The sequence below is a fragment of the Delphinapterus leucas genome, chromosome 1 (assembly GCF_059928025.1).
Source record: "Delphinapterus leucas isolate spDelLeu-1000000601 "Yukka" chromosome 1, BTC_Dleu_Yukka2, whole genome shotgun sequence".
Classification (NCBI taxonomy): domain Eukaryota; kingdom Metazoa; phylum Chordata; class Mammalia; order Artiodactyla; family Monodontidae; genus Delphinapterus; species Delphinapterus leucas.
The window spans coordinates 67,631,364-67,653,483 of NC_143129.1; the positions used below are offsets into that span (position 1 = coordinate 67,631,364).

The 22,120-nt window shown below is 39.8% G+C and overlaps 1 protein-coding gene across 1 annotated transcript in view; it reads left to right on the forward strand.

Moving 5' to 3' along the window:
• The window catches only part of ADCY10 (adenylate cyclase 10), a 96,760-nt gene that overhangs the window by 44,529 nt on the left and 30,111 nt on the right, over window positions 1–22,120 (forward strand). The window contains exons 17-20 of the mRNA XM_022560065.2: window positions 870–1,006; window positions 11,573–11,701; window positions 13,309–13,590; window positions 13,713–14,003. Coding sequence (XP_022415773.2) covers window positions 870–1,006; window positions 11,573–11,701; window positions 13,309–13,590; window positions 13,713–14,003 — 839 coding nt within the window. The remainder of the gene's footprint in view (window positions 1–869; window positions 1,007–11,572; window positions 11,702–13,308; window positions 13,591–13,712; window positions 14,004–22,120) is intronic.

Here is a 22,120-nt window from a genome sequence, read left to right on the forward strand (position 1 = left end):
CTATACTTCAATAAAAAATTTTTAAAAATTTTAAAATATATATAGTGACAAAAATATGAAGTGACATATGGGCACAGTTTTTATTGAGGCATTATTTGTACTAGTAAAAGACTGAAAGCAATCCAAATGTCCATCTCTAAGAGGATAGTCAGAATGAACTAGGATGCATCCACACGATTGAGCCCTATGTAGCTATAAAGAGAAATAAGAAAGATCTACTGATATGACGGGATGACCAGGATACATTGTTGAGTGAAAAAACAAGGGGTTGCCTAGTGTGCAGTATATATAACTTGCTGTCTTTTATCTAAGGAAGAGAGTGAAATACGTGTGTGCATTTTCTATAGTTTTAAAAAGAAACGTTGAAAAGATAAACCAGAAACTAATTTAAATGCTTACTTATAAGGTGAGGAAGGGAAGCAAGACTGAGGATGTACCTTATTACATAGTTTTGACTTCTGAAATATTTAAATGGTTTATTATGTAATTTTAAAAATGAAAGAAAGGGCTTCCCTGGTGGCGCAGTGGTTGAGAGTCCACCTGCCGATGCAGGGAGCACGGGTTCGTGCCCCAGTCCGGGAAGATCCCACATGCCGCGGAGCGGCTGGGCCCGTGAGCCATGGCCGCTGAGCCTGCACGCATCCGGAGTCTGTGCTCCGCAACGGGAGAGGCCACAACAGTGAGAGGCCTGCATACAGCAAAAAAAAAAAGAAAGAAAAAAGAAAAAGCAATCCCTAAAAATGAAAAACAAACCAAAACAAATGGAGAAAGAGAAGTGATTATTTTCAGGTGATTGAGAAAACGCAAATATTTTTACTTCTTTAAAGATGGTTCTTTGATATAAATAGATTGCATTGTTTTCACTACAGGTACCTGGTCGAGGGAAGCTGTGGGATTCCATTTTACTGTGAAGAATTGCTTAAAAACCTGGACCATCACAGGGTACTCGTTTTCCAAACAATAGAGTCTGAGGAGAAGACAAATGTGACCTGGAATAACCTGTTCAGTAAGTCCCATAATGATGGTTCTTTCTCCCTGTCTCCTTCTGCAGAGAGGGTGGCAAGGGTGGGCTTTTCCATAGGCTGCTTCCTATACGGGTCAGAGGCTTTGGGGAGGCAAAGAACGTTGGACTTGATATCCCAGATTGTGAGAGAACTTAACATTGCCCGGGACTCACTGAACTGGGAGAAAGAATGTAGACGTGTAATAGAAATGAAAGAACACTGGAGAATCTTAAAGCCCAGAATCAGAACCGACGGGGGATGTAGATGTTATCTGGGCAAAAGGATAACTTGTTTTCCAGAGGTAAAATTATTAGCTCAAAGTGAATTGTCAACAAGGTTCTCATGCTACAGAGACATACAGAAGGATGAACTTTGATATGATGTCACAAAGAGGGCAGTTGGAATTTTTAAGAAAATAGTTTTAGTGAAGGGAGAAGGGTAGGGGTTGGGGAATGGGGTAAAGATGCAAGCTGGGATGTAGAGGATTAAGGTTAACGTGAATGATAAGAAAATATCTGTGATGGATATACTAGTTGTTTAGGGAGATGGCAGTGATGAGAAGAAAAAAATCATATTCTAGCAAAAATAAAAAGAAAGAAAGAAAGAAAGGAAGGAAGAAAGAAACTATGTTTTGACACAAAGGAGACCGTGAAGGTTTAAGAGATAGCATCTCTTCCATGAAAAGAGAGAGTATAAAGATGTAATCATCTCTGGGCTTTCTATCATCTCACACCGGTCAGAATGGCCATCATCAAAACATCCACAAACAATAAATGCTGGAGAGGGTGTGGAGAAAAGGGAACCCTGTTGCACTGTTGGTGGGAATGTAAGGTGATACAGCCACTATGGAGAACAGTATGGAGGTTCCTTAAAAAACTACAAATAGAATTACCATATGACCCAGCAATCCCACTACTGGGCATATACCCTGAGAAAACCATAATTCAAAAAGAGTCATGTACCACAATGTTCATTGCAGCTCTATTTACAATAGCCAGGATACAGAAGCAACCTAAGTGTCCATCAACAGATGAATGGATAAAGAAGATGTGGCACATATATACAATGCAATATTACTCAGCCATAAAAAGAAATGAAATTGAGTTATTTGTAGTGAGGTGGATGGACTTAGAGACTGTCATACAGAGTGAAGTAAGTCAGAAAGAGAAAAATAAATACCGTATGCTAACACATATACATGGAATCTAAAAAAAAAATGGTCGTGAAGAACCTAGGGGTAAGATGGGAATAAAGACACAGACCTACTAGAGAATGGACTTGAGGATACGGGGAGGGGGAAGGGTAAGCTGGGACGAAGTGAGAGAGTGGCATGGACATATACACACTACCCAATGTAAAATAGATAGCTAGTGGGAAGCAGCCACATAGCACAGGGAGATCAGCTCGGTGCTTTGTGACCACCTAGAGGGGTGGGATAGGGAGGGTGGGAGGGAGGGAGATGCAAGAGGGAAGAGATATGGGGACATATGTATATGTATAACTGATTCACTTTGTTATAAAGCAGAAACTAATACACCATTGTAAAGCAATTATACTCCAATAAAGATGTTAGAAAAAAAGATGTAATCAAAAGAAAATTTTGGCCTTGAAGTTAGGAGTCCAGAGTTCCAGTTCCACATATGTCATTTAATAGCTAGTATTTTGGGATTAGTCACAACGTTTATGGCCAGGTACCTGCTATAAAATGGGGGGGGGGGTAAAGGCAACTCAAATCCTTTCTTATTTATTCATTAAACAAACATCTACTGAGCACCTTCTCTCTGTCTGACACCACAGGAAGCATTCTGGGGACCTCTTGGAGTATAAATGAAGTGACTGAATACAATAATACTTTGCTGTCTCATTGATTTGTTTTTAATTAAACTTTTTGAGGTGATTATAAATTTACAGGCCATTGTAAAAAATAATATAGAGAGATTCTGTATACCCTTTACCTAGTTTTCCCCAGTAGTAACATCAGCAAAACTGCAGTATAATATCACAACCAGGTCCAATAAAGATGTTAAAAATATATGTATATATCACAACCAGGATATTAATATTGATACAGTCAAGATACAGAACATTTCCATCACCATGAGGATCCCTTATGTTGCCCTATGATAGCCACCCCCCACTTCTCTCCTACCCCTACTTCCTTCTTAACCCCTGGTAATTGCTAATCAGTTTTCCATTTCTATAATTTTGTAATTTCAAACATTTTTACAAGTGGAATAATATTGTATATGTAATCTTTTGAGATTTGTTTTTCACTCAGTGTAACTCTCTGGAGATGATCTAGGTTGTTGTGTGTATCAATGGTTTGGTCTTATTAGCTGGTGAGCAGTGTTCCATGGTGTGGACATACCTCCATTCATCTGTTGGAGGACATCTGGGCTGTTCACAAAAAAAAAAAAGAAAAAGAATGTTAAGGAACATTACTGAGTCAGTTGACAAAACTGGATTATGGACAGTAAATTATTGTATCAATGTTAAATTTTCTGAAGATGATAAGTATATTCTACTTACGTAAGAGAATGTTGTTATTCTTGGGGAATTCAGAGTAAAGTATTTGGGGATTAAAGGGCATGAATTATGCAACTTAACACTCAAACGAAATGCTTCAGAAAAAATAAGTACATATAGAGAGAACAAAGGCTATAAAAAATGGAGCAAAATGTTAACAGTACATGAATTGGAATAAAGACTATATAGTGTTATTCTTATAACTTTTCATAAATTTGAAACTTACCAAATAAAAGAATTTTTGAAAAACCAAACAACTTTTAGTGGTTTCCCATTGAGTTTACAATGAAATCCAAACTCCTTACCTTGGACTGGAGATCCCTGAGGGAGCTTCCTTCCACCCCCTCTGTGGCCTCACCAATACTCTGAAATGTGCTCCAGCCACATTTCTGCTCCTCCAGCACCCGAGCTCCTTTCTGCTCCCTCTCCTCTGGCATTTCACATACCTGCTCCCTCTCTCCCTTAGCTCAGGTGTTACCTCCTCACAGCCACTTTCTCTGACCATGCCCTGCTTAAGGAAGGCCTTCCTCTCTCTGCACTTTCCTGTTAGTCTCTATCACCAGGTTTATTTCTTTCACAAAACTGACTCACATTAGGAGATTATCTTATTAAGTCACTTTTCCTGTATTATGATTAGTTGCCTAAATATCTTCTCCATAAATGTTAAGATCCTTGAGGGCTGGAAGCATGCATTAGCCACATTTATAGCCTTCCCAGGTTATGGTGCATAAAAAGTCTGTACTGTGTTGATATGAACTCTCCAGCCCTTACTGTCTGTGCCTACTCACGTGGCACTTGTTTACCGTCTGGTCGTCTGGCTCTCTGTGTATATACCTTATCTTTCCAGGAGGTCGGGAACTTAGTACGTTCACCCTCGTATTTCCACATCACCTATTTCAGTGTCTTGCAACTCAACTGTTAATGAGTGACTGGAGGGACAAATAAGTAATGCATTTTGGAGTACCGGGAGAAAAATGATTAGGCAAGCTCACTATTCAAACTTCACCTTTTTTTTTTTTTTTTTGGTATCATATGGTATATTTACTATCCTATTTCACTCAGCTGAAGACTTTCCAAACTCAGTATTCCTCAACAATTGTACCATAATGGCTATGTAATATTTAAGGTAATCACTGTGTTATGGCTGGATATTTAGGCTATGTACAATATTTTAATGTTTAAGGAGACTATGAGCATCTGTTTTCAACATATTTTTTCTGGATCACTGAAATCATATGAGTTTCTAATATGAAAAATTACCTTGCTGAAAGTTATAATCTTAAGGATTTTGGTTAAATTGTTGTGTTTTTTTAAACATCTTTCTTGGAGTATGATTGCTTTACAATGGTGTGTTAGTTTCCGCTGTATAACAAAGTGAATCATCTATGCATGTACCTTTATCCCCATTTCTCCTCTCTCTTGCGTCTCCCTCCCACCCTCCCTATCCTAGCCTCTAGGTGGATACAAAGCACCGAGCTGATCTCCCCGTGCCATGAGGCTGCTTCCCACTAGCTATTTTACATTTGGTAGTGTGTATATCTCCATGCCACTCCTCACTTCATCCCAGCTTACCCTTCCCCCTCCCCGTGTCCTCAAGTCCATTCTCTACATCTGCGTCTTTATTCCTGTCCTTCCCCTAAGTTTTTCAGAGCCATTTTGTTTTTAGATTCCATATATATGTGTTAGCATATGGTATTTGTTTTTCTCTTTCTGACTTACTTCACTCTGTATGACAGACTCTAGGTCCATCACCTCACCACAAATTACTCAATTTCATTTCTTTTTATGGCTGAGTAATACTCCATTGTATATATGTGGCACATCTTCTTTATCCATTCATCATTTGACGGGCACTTAGTTTGCTTCCATATCCTGGCTATTGTAAATAGTGCTGCAGTGAACATTGTGGTACATGACTCTTTTTGAATTATGGTTTTCTCAGGGTATATGGCCAGTACTGGGTTTGCTGGGTCATATGGTAGTTCTACTTTTAGTTTTTTAAGAAACCTCCATACTGTTCTCCATAGTGGCTGTATCAATTTACATTCCCACCAACAGCACCACAGGGTTCCCTTTTCTCCACATCCCGTCCAGCATTTATTGTTTGTGGATTTTTTGATGATGGCCATTCTGACCAGTGTGAGGTGATACCTCATTGTAGTTTTGATTTGCATTTCTCTAATGATTAGTGATGTTGAACATCCTTTCATGTGTTTGTTGGCAATCTGTGTATCTTCTTTGTAGAAATGTCTATTTAGGTCTTCTGCCCATTTTTGGATTGGGTTATTTGCTTTTTTGATCTTGAGCTGCATGAGCTGCTTGTATATTTTGGAGATTAATCCTTTGTCAGCTGCTTCATTTACAAATATTTTCTCCCATTTTGAGGGTTGTCTTTTCATCTTGTTTCTAGTTTCCTGTGCTGTGCAAAAGTTTTTAAGTTTCATTAGGTCCTATTTGTTTATTTTTGCTTTTATTTCCATTTCTCTAGGAGGTGGGTCAAAAGGGATCTTGCTGTGATTTATGTCATAGAGTGTTCTGCCTATGTTTTCCTCTAAGAGTTTTATAATGTCTGGCCTTACATTTAGGTCTTTAATCCATTTTGACTTTCTTTTTGTGTATGGTGTTAGGGAATGTTCTAATTTCATTCTTTTACATGTAGCTGTCCAGTTTTCCCAGCACCACTTATTGAAGAGGCTGTCTTTTCTCCATTGTATATTCTTGCCTCCTTTATCATAGATTAGTTGACCATATATGCATGGGTTTATCTCTGGGCTTTCTATCCTGTTCCATTGATCTATATTTCTGTTTTTGTGCCAGTACCATACTGTCTTGATTACTGTAGCTTTGTAATACAGTCTGAAGTCAGGGAGCCTGATTCCTCCACCTCCATTTTTCTTTCTCAAGATTGCTTTGGCTATTCAGGGTCTTTTGTGTTTCCATGCAAATTGTGAAATTTTTGTTCTAGTTCTATGAAAAATGCCAGTGGTAGTTTGATAGGGATTGCATTGACTGTAGATTGCTTTGGTGGGTATTATAGTCATTTTCACAATGTTGATTCTTCCAATCCAAGAACATGGTATATCTCTCCATCTGTTTGTATCTTCTTCAATTTCTTTCATCAGTGTCTTATAGTTTTCTGCATACAGGTCTTTTGTCTCCTTAGGTAGGTTTATTCCTAGGTATTTTATTCTTTTTGTTGCAGTGGTAAATGGGAGTATTTCCTTAATTTCTCTTTCAGATTTTTCATCATTAGTGTCTAGGAATGCAAGAGATTTCTGTGCATTAATTTTGTATCCTGCAACTTTACCAAATTCATTGATTAGCTCTAGCAGTTTTCTGGTAGCATCTTTAGGATTCTCTATGTATAGTATCATGTCATCTGCAAACAGTGTCAGTTTTACTTCTTCTTTTCCAATTTGGATTCCTTTTATTTCCTTTTCTTCTCTGATTGCTGTGGCTAAAACTTCCAAAACTACGTTGAATAGTAGTGGTGAGAATGGGCAACCTTGTCTTGTTCCTTATCTTAGTGGAAATGGTTTCAGTTTTTCACCATTGAGAACAATGCTGACTGTTGGTTTGTCATATATGGCCTTTATTATGTTCAGGTAAGTTCCCTCTATGCTTACTCTCTGGAGGGTTTTTATCATAAATCGGTGTTGAATTTTGTCGAAAGCTTTCTCTGCATCTATTGAGATGATCATATGGTTTTTCTCCTTCAGTTTGTTAATATGGTGTATCGCGTTGATTGATTTGCATATATTGAAGAATCCTTGCATTCCTGGGATAAACCCCACTTGATCATGGTGTATGATCCCTTTAATGTGCTGTTCGATTCTGCTTGCTAGTATTTTGTTGAGGATTTTTACATCTATGTTCATCAGTGATATTGGCCTGAAGTTTTCTTCTTTTGTGACATCTTTGTCTGGTTTTGGTGTCAGGGTGATGATGGCCTCGCAGAATGAGTTTGGGAGTGTTCCTCCCTCTGCTATGTTTTGGAAGAGTTTGAGAAAGATAGGTGTTAGCTCTTCTCTAAATGTTTAATAGAATTGACCTGTGAAGCCATCTGGTACTGGACTTTTGTTTGTTGGAAGATTTTTAATCCCAGTTTCAATTTCAGTGCTTGTGATTGGTCTGTTTATAATTTCTATTTCTTCCTGGTTCAGTCTCAGAAGGTTGTGCTTTTCTAAGAATTTGTCCATTTCTTCCAAGTTGTCCATTTTATTGGCATATAGTTTCTTATAGTAATGTCTCATGATCTTTTGTATTTCTGCAGTGTCAGTTTTTACTTCTTTTTCATTTCTAATTCTGTTGATTTGAGTCTTCTCCCTTTTTTTCTTCATGAGTCTGGATAATGGTTTATCAATTTTATCTTCTCAAAGAACCAGCTTTTAGTTTTATTGATCTTAGCTATCGTTTCCTTCATTTCTGATCTGATCTTTATGATTCCTTTCCTTCTGCTAACTTTGGGGTTTTTTTGTTTTTCTTTCTCTAACTGCTTTAGGTGTAAGGTTAGGTTGTTTATTTGAGATGTTTCTTGTTTCTTGAGGTTGGATGGTATTGCTATAAACTTCCCTCTTAGAACTGTTTTTGCTGCATCCCATAGGTTTTGGGTCATTGTGTTTTCATTGTCATTTGTTTGTAGATATTTTTTGATTTCCACTTTGATTTATTCAGTGATCTCTTGGTTATTTAGTATTGTACTTTCAGTTAGCCTCCATGTGTTTGTATTTTTTACAGATTTTTTTCCTGTAATTGATATCTAGTCTCATAGCCTTGTGGTTGGAAAAGATACTTGATACAATTTCAATTTTCTTAAATTTACCAAGGCTTGATTTGTGACTGAAGATATGATCTATCCTGGAGAATGTTCCATGAGCACTTGAGAAGAAAGTGTGTTCTGTTGTTTTTGGATGGATTGTCCTACAAATATCAATTAAGTCCATCATGTTTAATGTATCATTTAAAGCTTGTGTTTCCTTATTTATTTTCATTTTGGATGATCTGTCCATTGGTGAAAGTGGGGTGTTAAAGTCCCCTACCATGAATGTGTTACTGTTGATTTCCCCTTTTATGGCAGTTCGCATTTGCCTTATGTATTGAGGTGCTTCTATGTTGGGTGCATAAATATTTACAACTGTTATAACTTCTTCTTGGATTGATCCTTTGATCATTATGTAGTGTCCTTCTTTGTCTCTTGTAATACTCTTTAAAGTCTATTTTGTCTGGTATGAGAATTGCTACGCCAACTTTCTTTTGATTTCCTTTTGCATGGAATATCTTTTTCCATCCCCTCACTTTAAGTCTGTATGTGTCCCTAGGTCTGAAGTGGGTCTCTTGTAGACAGCATATATATGGGTCTTGTTTTTGTGTCCATTCAGCCAGTGTATGTCTTTTCGTTGGAGCATTTAATCCATTTACATTTAAGGTAATTATCCATATGTATGTTCCTATTACCATTTTCTTAATTGTTTTGTGTTTTTTATTGTAGGTCTTTTCCTTCTCTTGTGTTTCCTACCTAGAGGAGTTCCTTTACCATTTGTTGTAAAGCTGGTTTGGAGGTGCTGAATTCTCTTAGGTTTTGCTTGTCTGTAAAGCTTTTAATTTCTCCGTCGAGTCTGAATGAGATCCTTGCTAGGTAGAGTAATCTTGGTTGTTGGTTTTTCCCTTTCATCACTTTAAATATGTCCTGCCACTCCCTTCTGGCTTGCAAAGTTTCTGCTGACAGATCTGCTGTTAACCTCATGGTGATTCCTGTGTATGTTGTTTGTTGCTTTCCCCTTGCTGCTTTTAATATTTTTCCTTTGTATTTAATTTTTGATAGTTTGATTAATATGTGTACTGGCATGTTTCTCCTTGGATTTTTCCTATATGGGACTCTCTGTGCTTCTTGGACTTGATTGACTATTTCCTTTCCCATATTAGGGAAATTTTCAGCTATAATCTCTTCAAATATTTTCTCAGTCCTTTTTTTTCTCTTCTTCTTCTGGGACCCCTATAATTAGAATGTCGGTGCATTTAATGTTGTACCAGAGGTCTCTGAGACTGTCTCAATTCTTTTCAGTCTTTTTTCTTTATTCTGCTCAGTGATAGTTATTTCCAATATTTTATCTTCCAGGTCCCTTATCCGTTCCTCTGCCTCAGTTATACTGCTATTGATTCCTTATAGAGAATTTTTAATTTCATTTATTGTGTTGTTCATCATTGTTTGTTTGCTCTTTAGTTCTCCTAGGTCTTTGTTAAACGTTTCTTGTATTTTCTCCATTCTATTTCCAACATTTTGGATCATCTTTACTATCATTATTCTGAATTCTTTTTCAGGTAGGCTGCCTATTTCCTCTTCATTTGTTTGGTCTGGTGGGTTTTTATCTTGCTCCTTCATCTGCTGTGTATTTCTCTGTCTTCTTATTTTGGTTAACTTACTGTGTTTGGGGTCTCCTTTTCGCAGGCTGCATGTTCATAGTTCCTGTTTTTGGTGTCTGCCCCCAGTGGGTAAGTTTGGTTCAGTGAGTTGTGTAGGCTTTCTGGTGAAGGGGACTGCTGCCTGTGTTCTGGTGGATGAGGCTGGATCTTGTCTTTCTGGTGGGCAGGACCACGTCCGGTGGTGCATTTTGGGGTGTCTGTGAACTTATATTTTCAAGCAGCCTCTCTGCTAATGGGTGGGGTTGTGTTCCTGTCTTGCTAGTTGTTTGGCATAGGATGTCCAGCACTGTAGCTTGCTGGTCGTTGAGTGAAGCTGGGTGCTGGTGTTGAGATGGAGATCTCTGGGAGATTTTCGCCGTTTGATATTATGTGGAGCTGGGAGGTCTCTTGTTGACCAGTGTCCTGAAGTTGGCTCTCCCACCTCAGAGGCACAGCACTGACTCCTGGCTGCAGCACCAAGAGCCTTTCATCCACACGGCTCCTTAATTTGGGATGATTCGTTGTCTATTCATGTATTCCACAGATGCAGGGTACATCATGTTGATTGTGGAGATTTAATCCGCTGTTTCTGAGGCTGCTGGGAGAGATTTCCCTTTCTCTTCTTTGTTCTCACAGTTCCTGGGTTTCAGCTTTGGATTTGGCCCCTCCTCTGCGTGTAGATCGCCTGAGGGCATCTCTTCCCCGCTCAGACAGGACGGGGTTAAAGCAGCAGCTGATTCAGGGGCACTGGCTCACTCAGGCCCGGGGTTGGGGGTGGGGGTGGGGGGGTGGGCACGGAGTGCGGGACGGGCCTGCGGCGGCAGAGGCCGGCGTGACGTTGCACCAGACTGAGGTGCGCTGTGTGTTCTCCCAGGGAAGTTGTCCCTGGATCACGGGACCCTGGCAGTGGGGGGCTGCACAGACTCCCGGGAGGGGAGGTGTGGATAGTGACCTGTGCTCGCACACAGGCTCCTTGGTGGCTGCAGCAGCAGCCTTAGCGTTTCATACCTGTCTCTGGTGTCTGCGGTGATAGTCACAGCTTGCACCTGTCTTTAGAGCTCGTTTAGGCGGTGTTCTGAATCCCCTCTCCTCGCACACCCTTTTGGAAAGTCTGAGGTCTTCTGCCAGCATTCAGTAGGTGTTCTGTAGGGGTTGTTCCACATATAGATGTATTTCTTATGTATTTGTCGGGGGGAAGGTGATCTCCACGTCTTACTCCGCCATCGTGAAATCTTCACCATTTTTAATATCTCTTTCTGACAATAACCACATCTTAAGTAGAGTACCGTCTTCCACAGAATGTGTTTGCCTCCGAGTGTGGGTATTTTAATGTGCATACAAGTATATATATAAGTATATAATATAAGCTATATTTGTAAAACTGCATGTCTTATGGAAGACATCCTGTAGTTATTACCAATCCTTTTTTTCTTGGGGGGAGGGGAGGAAAAACATGTTTTGAGTAAATTTTGATTTTCATATATCAGTTTTACTTAAAACACAGTATTCCAGAATACTTTACAAACCAACACACATCTCTGCCTGCTCTTTCTCATGTGAGACCCATCTCGAAGTTTATTGGAAAATCCAGATAATAATAGGACAATGACTCTCAACTTTTCTTCCCTTTTACCTCTCTGTAGAGAATTTTGCTAAGCCAACAGAGGACTTAAAAAAGTTTACTTTGGGTCTTGAGGAGGGAAATGAAGAAGTCTGTAACCTCGCTAGTGGTGTCAGATTGAAAAACTTGTCACTGCCAGCATCATTAAAAGGTAAAGAAAATTTGACCTGGTGTTCATTTTCCAGGACCTAGATTCCCCTCTTGCTTTCTCTAGGATGCCTCCAACAAAGGAGAGAGGAAGATAGAAGACTGGCTTTGTTTTTATTGTGTGTTGCCCAGGCAATGGGAAGGTTCCATTACAAGCTTGGCTTTTCTGCTTCTAATCAGGAGCCACCTTCCCCCTGTGCATACGCTGGAGTCTGATTTGAACAAAGTTTTATTCAACTGCATAAAAGAATGAGGTATAGTACATTTTCAATTAAACAGAAATCAAATAGAGAGAAGATCTAACAGTGATACTTTTCCTGCTATCTACTTCCATAAGAAATGACAAACAAGTGAATTTATATCAGGGATGTACTGTTATTCATTTCAAGAAAAATGAATTTCAAGCAGTGCTTTAGCATGCATTCAGCTCCAATCCATGCCATCTATAAAATGTTCAACTTCAAATGTTTAGTACAAGGATGAGACCTCAAGTTCTCTATCTCCAAAAGAGCATCATTTGTGTTTCATTCACTATGTCTACTAAAATAGCAAGGTGGATTAGCTTGGTTTCTTTTAATCAATATTTTTTTAATTGAAGTATAGTTGCTTTACAATGTGTTAATTTCTGCTGTACAGCCAAATGATTCAGTTATACATACATATATATATATATTCTATTTTTTTTTTTTTGGCCACACGATGCAGCTTGTGGGATCTCAGTTCCCTGACCCGGGATTGAACCCAGGCCATGGCAGTGAAAGCCTGGAATCCTAACCACTAGGCGACCAGGGAATTCCCACATTCTTTTTTTTTTTAAATATTTTTTTCTATCATGGTTTATTATAGGATACTAAATATAGTTCTCTGTGCTATACAGTAGCCTTTGTTTATCTGTTCTACATATAAAAGCTTACATCTGCTAACCCTACTTATATCTGGACTAGCTTGGTTTCTACAATGTTCTGTGGACATATTGAGAAGTTCATATTTTGTCCCTGAGGAGGGTGATGTAATAGAAGGACATCCTGGTCAAGATGTCCAAGAAGCCATGTGAGCTATGATACCCGAACTTAGATGAGAAGATGGAATTGGAGCTAGGAGCTCTCTGACACTTGGTCATGAGCATAGAGATGGTAATGGGTTGTCACAAGAATAACTGAATCCCTGAGGCAGACAGAGAGAAAGCTTATTGCTGGGAAGTTCCAGGAGAAAGGGCAGCCAGTGAAGAAGACAGAGAATGAGCAGCTGGAGAAGTCAACACAGAACACGGATGGCAGGCCCTTCTCCTTCTGACCACTTCTCAGCATGACCTCTGCTCTCCTCACACACCCTTGTCACACTTTAACACAAAATCAGAACACCTTGAAATCAATCTTATTGTCATGACCAATGGGACATGCATATTTTTAGGTCATAGCATCTCCATCTTTTGTACTCCCGACACAAGTGCTGTCTGTGAAATAGGTACTAAGCAAATACTTCTTTTGGCCTAGCTCAGCTGGGTGTAGTTCTATTGAACAAGAACTAGAGAACAGGACAGTTGTCCATCTCTAGAATGTATTTGATAAAGACAGATGACTAGTTCCCTATTGTGTGGCTTTCCACCTGCAGAAATCTCTCTGGTCCAGCTGGATAGCATGAGCCTGTCCCGCCAGATGTTGGTGAGATGTGCAGCCATCATTGGCCTGACCTTCACTACGGAACTGTTGTATGAGATTCTCCCTTGTTGGAACATGAAGATGATGATCAGTGCCCTGGCGACCCTCGTGAAATCCAACGTCTTTGATTGTTTCCGGAATGGCAAGGAGCTACGAATAGCCCTAAAACAGAACGTGGCCTCGTTTGAGGTGAATTATCGTTCCCTCTCTCTGCAACCCCCCTCTGAAGGAATGGGTAAGTAGAGCCTGGAAGTGACCCATATTTCCTTTAGTTTAAGGCACATCTTGCTAAAAGAACTGATGTGTATTTTGTAGCAGGGGCTGACTTATTGCCCACTGCCTTTCTGTCCTCTCTAGCCCATGGCGAAGAGGAAGAGCTCCGTGAGCTGGAAAGTGAGGTGATTGAGTGCCACATCATTCGATTCTGCAGCCCGATGATGCAGAAAACAGCCTATGAGCTGTGGCTGAAAGACCAGAAGAAAGCCATGCACCTGAAATGTGCCCGCTTTCTGGAAGAAAACGCCCACAGGTGTGACCACTGCCGAAGTGGAGACTTCGTCCCCTTTCACCACTTTGCAGTGGACATCCGGCTCAACACTTTGGACTTGGATACCATTAGGAAGATGGCTAAGTCCCATGGATTTCAAAGTAAACCTTCTCCGTTCCTAATTAGTCCTAACTATAACTGGGGAACGTGGAGACAAGACCTAGAAGAAGTGGGTCTGGACCATGAGGATTTCAAGTCCTCTGCAGGCTCGGGCACCATGAATGATGAGACGTGAGCAGTGTAGGTCAGCAGGGCAGGAAGTTGGGGAGTATACATGTAGCTGAGTTGGCAGAACCAATCTCACTGTGAGACTGTCAGGGAGGATTCGGGGGTAAGGACTCTGGCAAAATGGGGTGTGACCAGAGCCCAAATTAAAATGTCCAAAGGAATAAAACAGACCCAGCTTCCTTCGCACCAAGGGATGGAATCCAAGGAGGGTAGCGGGTAGGGAGCGGGGTCTGACATGAAGTGGGGGGGGAGAGCAAGATCCGAGAGGGAGTGGTGTTTCTTGGCAGATAAAATGTTGTTGCTCTGTCTAGTTTGAAACAAGGTTCCAGTGGAAAAAATGTATGAGTGTCAGTGCTAGGAAGATGTCTTCCTTGGAATCAGTTAGATGACACAGAAGACCTCACACCTAATGAGGCCAGAGTGGCCTGTGGCTGCACCAGGATCAACCTGCCCTCCCAGAGTTTGGGAGAGGATGTGTGAGGGTTTCCTATAAATCGGATATAACTCACCTGGGAGAAAAAGCCAGCCTGGCATCATTTTAAGTTGCTCCCAAGAGTACCCCTAGGAGTGTGAGAAGACCCCTAGTAGTGGGCTGCTAGAATAAAACAGGCACCTAGAGGGCAGGTGATGGAGAGCTGAAGAGGATGCATGACTGGATCAAGGGATCTTCAGTGAAGGATCCCAACACAGGGCCATAGTCAAAGAACCAATGAAAGCATTAATAGGAGAGAGTCAACTGACAGAGATAAGAGAAAAGGGAAAGAATACAGTTAAGTCCCCTATATAGGAACCTTCAAGTTGCGAACTTTCAAAGATGTGAACGTGCGTTCGCATGTCCAGTCATGTAAGTTAGTTCACGTGTCTGGCGTACATTGTCAGGTGCGTGCATCCTCTACAAGTGGTGGTGCTTTTGTGTACTTTACTGTACAGTACTGTATAGAGTACTGTAGTACAGTATCTTTATTACAAGCCCAGGATGTGCGGAAGCAAGCATAAAAGCAGCGGTGATGTAGCTGGTACTACTGTACTTTTCAAGGTACTGTACTGTGAGATTAAAAATGCTTTGCTTTTGTGTTTGTCCAGTTATTTCAGGTTCTCCAATGTTCCTTAACCGTTTGACTCTGGAGCATATGTTACCAGATATCTCTGAGTCATATCTACTGATGTCCTTTCAACAGAACTTCCACCTGAGTGAGGCCAGGGTTTGACTATTTCCCTTATAATTTTTCACCTATTTAAAAAAGTATCAACTAGACATCTTTAAAGACATTTTTTAGATTTCCTGAAAGTTTTACCATAAAAGCAATAGTCCCATGACCTACTGCCCTGCATATGTATGTTCAATATTTCTTCTCAGGGGCAAACATTTTTAACTTAGCTGTTCCCTCTAGTCATTACTTCCATATACTAAGTGGTATGTTAATGCTGCTTTTTTTTTTTTTTTTTTTTTTTTCCGGTACGCGGGCCTCTCACTTTTGTGGCCTCTCCCGTTGCGGAGCACAGGCTCCAGACGTGCAGGCTTTGCGGCGATGGCTCACGGGCCTAGCCGCTCCACGGCATGTGAGATCTTCCCGGACCGGGGCACGAACCCGTGTCCCCTGCATTGGCAGGTGGACTCTCAACCACTGCGCCACCAGGGAAGCCCAATGCTGCTTTTTTAAAAATCAAATTTGACATCATCTGTTTTAGTCTTGCTATGGTAGGTAAGGATTTAACTCTATTAAGCCACTCTTGGGCACCTCTCCTCCAATATTGTTATAGAATTATCATTAGATAAATCAATCAAGTATTTACATTATTAAGACTATGAAAATGCTGTCCATTAGAGAACTAAGTAGTAATACACTGTGAATAGATTTCTTTTTTTTAATTTTTAAATTTAATTTTATTTATTGTTTATACAGCAGATTCTTATTAGTCATCAGTTTTATACACATCAGTGTATACATGTCAATCCCAATCGCCCAATTCATCACACCACCATCCCCACCCACCTACGGCTTTCCCCCCTTGGTGTCCATACGTTTGTTCTCTACATCTGTGTCTCAACTTCTGCCCTGCAAACCGGTTCACCGGTACCATTTTTCTAGGTTCCACATACATGCGTTAATATACAATATTTGTTTTTCTCTTTCTGACTTACTTCACTCTGTATGACACTCTCTAGATCCATTCATGTCTCAACAAATGACCCAATTTCGTTCCTTTTTATGGCTGAGTAATATTCCATTGTATATATGTACCACATCTTCTTTATCCATTCATCTGTCGATGGGTGTTAGGTTGCTGCCATGACCTGGCTATTGTAAAAAGTGCTGCAATGAACATTGGGGTGCATGCATCTTTTTGAATTATGGTTTTCTCTGGGTATATGCCCAGTAGTGGGATTGCTGGGTCATATGGTAGTTCTATTTTTAGTTTTCTAAGGAACCTCCATACTGTTCTCCATAGTGGCTGTATCAATTTACATTCCCACCAACAGTGCAAGAGGGGTCCCTTTTCTCCACACCCTCTCCAGCACTTGTTTGTAGATTTTCTGATGATGCCCATTCTAACTGGTGTGAGGTGATACCTCATTGTAGTTTTGATTTGCATTTCTCTAATAATTGTGATGTTGAGCAGCTTTTCATGTACTTCTTGGCCATCTGGATGTCTTCTTTGGAGAAATGTCTATTTAGGTCTTCTGCCCATTTTTGGATTGGATTGTTTGTTTCTTTAATATTGAGCTGCATGAGCTGTTTATATATTTTGGAGATTAATCCTTTGTCCACTGATTTGTTTGCAAATATTTTCTCCCATTCAGAGTGTTGTCTTTTCATCTTGTTTATGGTTTCCTTTGCTGTGTAAAAGCTTTGAAGTTTCATTAGGTCCCATTTGTTTATTTTTGTTTTTATTTCCATAACTCTAGGAGTTAGATTAAAAAATACCTTGCTGTGATTTATGTCAAAGAGTGTTCTTCCTATGTTTTCCTCTAAGAGATTTATAGTGCCTGGTCTTACATTTAGGTCTCAAATCCATTTTGAGTTTATTTTTGTGTATGGTGTTAGGGAGTGTTCTAACTTCATTCTTTTACATGTAGCTGTCCAGTTTTCCCAGCACCACTTATTGAAGAGACTGTCTTTTCTCCATTGCATATCCTTGCTTCCTTTGTCATAGATTATTTGACCGTAGGTGTGTGGGTTTATCTCTGGGATTTCTATCTTGTTCCATTGATCTATGTTTCTGTTTTTGTGCCAGTACCATATTGTCCTGATTATTGTAGCTTTGTAGTATAGTCTGAAGTCAAGGAGTCTGATTCTTCCTGGTCCATTTTTTTCTCTCAAGACTGCTTTGGCTATTCAGGGTCTTTTGTGTTTCCATACAAATTTTAAGAGTTTTTGTTCTAGTTCCATAAAAAATGCCATTGGTAATTTGATAGGGATTGCATTGAATCTGTAGATTGCTTTGGGTAGTATAGTCATTTTCACAGTATTGATTCTTCCAATCCAAGAACATGGCATATTTCTCCATCTGTTTGTATCATCTTTAATTTCTTTCATCAGTGTCTTATAGTTTTCAGCATACAGATCTTTCGTCTCCCTAGGTAGGTTTATTCCTAGGTATTTTATTCTTTTTGTTGCAATGGTAAATGGGAGTGTTTCCTTAATTTCTCTTTCAGATTTTTCATCATTAGTGTATAGGAATGCAAGAGATTTCTGTGCATTAATTTTGTATCCTGCAACTTTACCAAATTCATTGGTTAGCTCTAGTAGTTTTCTGGTGGCATTTTTAGGATTCTCTATGTATAGTATCATGTCATCTGCAAACAGTGTCAGTTTTACTTCTTCTTTTCCAATTTGGATTCCTTTTATTTCCTTTTCTTCTCTGATTTCCGTGGCTAGGACTTCCAAAACTATGTTGAATAATAGTGGTGAGAGTGGACATCCTTGTCTCATTCCTGATCTTAGAGGAAATGCTTTCAGTTTTTCACCATTGAGAATGATGTTTGCTGTGGATTTGTCGTATATGGCCTTTATTATGTTGAGGTAGTTTCCCTCTATGCCCACTTTCTGGAGAGTTTTTATCATAAATGGGTGTTGAATTTTGTCAAAGCTTTTCCTACATCTATTGAGATGATTTTTTATTCTTCAGTTTGTTAATATGGTGTATCACATTGATTGATTTGCATATATTGAAGAATCCTTGCATCCCTGGGATAAATCCCACTTGATCATGGTGTATGATTCTTTTATTGTGTTGTTGGATTCTGTTTGCTAGTATTTTGTTGAGGAATTTTGCATCTCTGTTCATCAGTGATATTGGTCTGTAATTTTCTTTTTTTGTAGTATCTTTGTCTGGTTTTGCTATCAGGGTGATGGTGGCCTCACAGAATGAGTTTGGGAGTGTTCCTTCCTCTGCAATTTTTGGGAAGAGTTTGAGAAGGATGGGTGTTAGCTCTTCTCTAAATGTTTGATAGAATTCACCTGTGAAGCCATCTGGTCCTGGACTTTTGTTTGTTGGAAGTTCTTAATCACAGTTTCAATTTCATTACTTGTGATTGGTCTGTTCATATTTTCTGTTTCTTCCTGGTTCAGTCTTGGAAGGTTATACCTTTCTAAGAATTTGTCCATTTCTTCCAGGTTGTGAATTTTATTGTCATAGAGTTGCTTGTAGTAGTCTCTTAGGATGCTTTGTATTTCTGCAGTGTCTGTTGTAACTTCTCCTTTTTCATTTCTAATTTTATTGATTTGAGTCCTCTCCCTCTTTTTCTTGATGAGTCTGGTTAATGGTTTATCAATTTTGTTCATCTTCTCAAAGAACTAGCTTTTAGTTTTATTGATCTTTGCTATTGTTTTCTTTGTTTCTATTTCATTTATTTCTTCTCTGACCTTTATGATTTCTTTCCTTCTGCTAACTTTGGGTTTTGTTTGTTCTTCTTTCTCTAGTTCCTTTAGGTGTAAGTTTAGATTGTTTACTTGAGATTTTTCTTGTTTCTTGAGTTAGGCTTGTATAGCTATAAACTTCCCTCTTAGAACTGCTTTTGCTGCATCCCATAGGTTTTGGATCGTCGTGTTTTCATTGTCATTTGTCTCTAGGTATTTTTTGATTTCCTCTCTGATTTCTTCAGTCATCTCTTGGTTATTTAGTAACGTATTGTTTAGCCTCCATGTGTCTGTGTTTTTTACGGTTTTTTCCCCTGTAATTCATTTCTAATCTCATAGCGTTGTGGTCAGAAAAGCTGCTTGATATGATTTCAATTTTCTTAAATTTACTGGGGCTTGATTTGTGACCCAAGATGTGATCTATCCTAGAGAATGTTCCATGCGCACTTGAGAAGAAAGTGTAATCTGCTGTTTTTGGATGGAATGTCCTATAAATATCAATTAAATCTATCTGGTGTATTGTGTCATTTAAAGCTTCTGTTTCCTTATTTATTTTCATTTTGGATGATCTGCCCATTGGTGTAAGTGAGATGTTAAAGTCTCCCACTATTATTGTGTTACTGTTGATTTCCCCTTTTATGGCTGTTAGCATTTGCCTTATGTACTAAGGTGCTCCTATGTTGGGTGCATAAATATTTACGATTGTTATATCTTCTTCTTGGATTGATCCCTTGATCATTATGTAGTGTTCTTCCTTGTCTCTTGTAACATTCTTTATTTTAAAGTCTATTTTATCTGATAGGAGTATTGCTACTCCAACTTTCTTTTGATTTCCATTGGCATGGAATATCTTTTTCCATCCCCTCACTTTCAGTCTCTATGTGTCCCTAGGTCTGAAGTGGGTCTCTTGTAGACAGCATATATATGGGTCTTGTTTTTGTATCCATTCAGCAAGCCTGTGTCTTTTGTTTGGAGCATTTAATCCATTCACGTTTAAGGTAATTATCGACATGTATGTTCCTATGACCATTTTCTTAATTGTTTTGGGTTTGTTTTTGTAGGTCCTTTTCTTCTCTTGTGTTTCCCACTTAGAGAAGTTCCTTTAGCATTTGTTGTAGAGCTGGTTTGGTGGTGCTAAATTCTCTTAGCTTTTGCTTGTCTGTAAAGCTTTTGATTTCTCCATCGAATCTGAATGAGATCCTTGCCGGGTAGAGTAATCTTGGTTGTAGGTTCTTCCCTTTCATCACTTTAAGTATGTCATGCCTCTCCCTTCTGGCTTGTAGAGTTTCTGCTGAGAAATCAGCTGTTAACTTGGTGGGAGTTCCCTTGTACGTTATTTTTCATTTTTCCTTTGCTGCTTTCAATAATTTTTCTTTGTCTTTAATTTTTGCCAATTTGATTACTGTGTGTCTTGGTGTGTTTCTCCTTGGGTTTATCCTGTATGGGACTCGCTGCGCTTCCTGGACTTGGGTGTCTATTTCCTTTCCCATGTTAGGGAAGTTTTCGACTATAATCTCTTCAAATATTTTCTCGGGTCCTTCCTCTGTCTCTTTTCTTTCTGGGACCCTTATAATGCGAATGTTGTTGCGTTTAATGTTGTCCCAGAGGTCTGTTAGCCTGTCTCCATTTCTTTTCATTCTTTTTTCTTTATTCTGTTCCGCAGCAGTGAATTCCACCTTTCTGTCTTCCAGGTCACTTATCCATTCTTATGCCTCAGTTATTCTGCTATTGATTCCTTCTAGTGTAGCTTTCATTTCAGTTATTGTAGTGTTTATCTGTTTGTTTCTTCTTTAAAACATTTCTTGCATATTCTGGATCTTTGCCTCCATTTTTTTTCCGAGGTCCTGGATCATCTTCACTATCATTATTCTGAATTGTTTTTCTGGAAGGTTGCCTATCTCCACTTCATTTAGTTGTTTTCCTGGGGTTTTATCTTGTTCTTTCATCTGGTACATAGCCCTCTGCCTTTTCATCTTGTCTATCTTTCTGTGAATATGTTTTTTTTTCCCACAGGCTGCAGGATTGTAGTTCTTCTTCCTTCTGCTGTCTGCCCTCTGGTGGATGAGGCTATCTAAGAGCCTTGTGTAAGTTTCCTGATGGGAGGGACTGGTGGTGGGTAGAGATGACTGTTTCTCTGGTGGGCAGAGCTCAGTAAAACTTTAATCTCCTTGACTGCTGTTGGGTGGGGCTGGGTTCCCTCCCTGTTGGTTGTTTGGCCTGAGGCAACCCAACACTGGAGCCTACCTGGGCTCTTTGGTGGGGGTAATGGCAGACTCTGGGAGGGCTCACACCAAGGAGTACTTCCCAGAACTTCTGCTGCCAGTGCCCTTGTCCCCACAGTGAGCCACAGCCACCCGCCGCCTCTGCAGTAGACCCTCCAACACTAGCAGGTAGGTCTGGTTCAGTTTCCTATGGGGTCACTGCTCCTTCCTCTGGGTCCCAATGCACACACTAATTTGTGTGTGCCCTCCAAGAGTGGGGTCTCTGTTTCCCCCAGTCCTGTCAAAGTCCTGAAATCAAATCCCACAAGGCTTCAAAGTCTGACTCTCTAGGAATTCCTCCTCCCGTTGCCAGACCCCCAGGTTGGGAAGCCTGACGTAGGGCTCAGAACCTTCACTCCAGTGGGTGGACTTCTGTGGTATAAGTGCTCTCCAGTCTGTGAGTCACCCACCGAGCAGTTATGGGATTTGATTTTACTGTGATTGTGCCCCTCCTACCGTCTCATTGTGGCTCCTCCTTGTCTTTGGATGGTGGGGTATGTTTTCTGCTGAGTTCCAGTGTCTTCCTGTCGATGATTGTCCAGCAGTTAGTTGTGATTCTGGTGTTCTCACAAGAGGGAGTGAGAGCATGTCCTTCTACTCCACCATCTTGGTTCCTCTTCGTGAATAGATTTCTTAACAGAAGTTTATTTTTCCTAGAGTTTCTAGGAAACTTTTTTTTTGCCATGTCTTCTTTATAATATCCTGCTTCAATCCTGGCTGGACAGTCTGTCCATTACCCCTGAATCTCCCAAAGAGTGAGGTATGCTTTTATTTTAATAATTATTTTTATTTTATTTTATTTTATTTTTGGCTGCATTGGGTCTTTGTTGCTGCATGCAGGCCTTCTCTAGTTGCGACGAGTGGTTC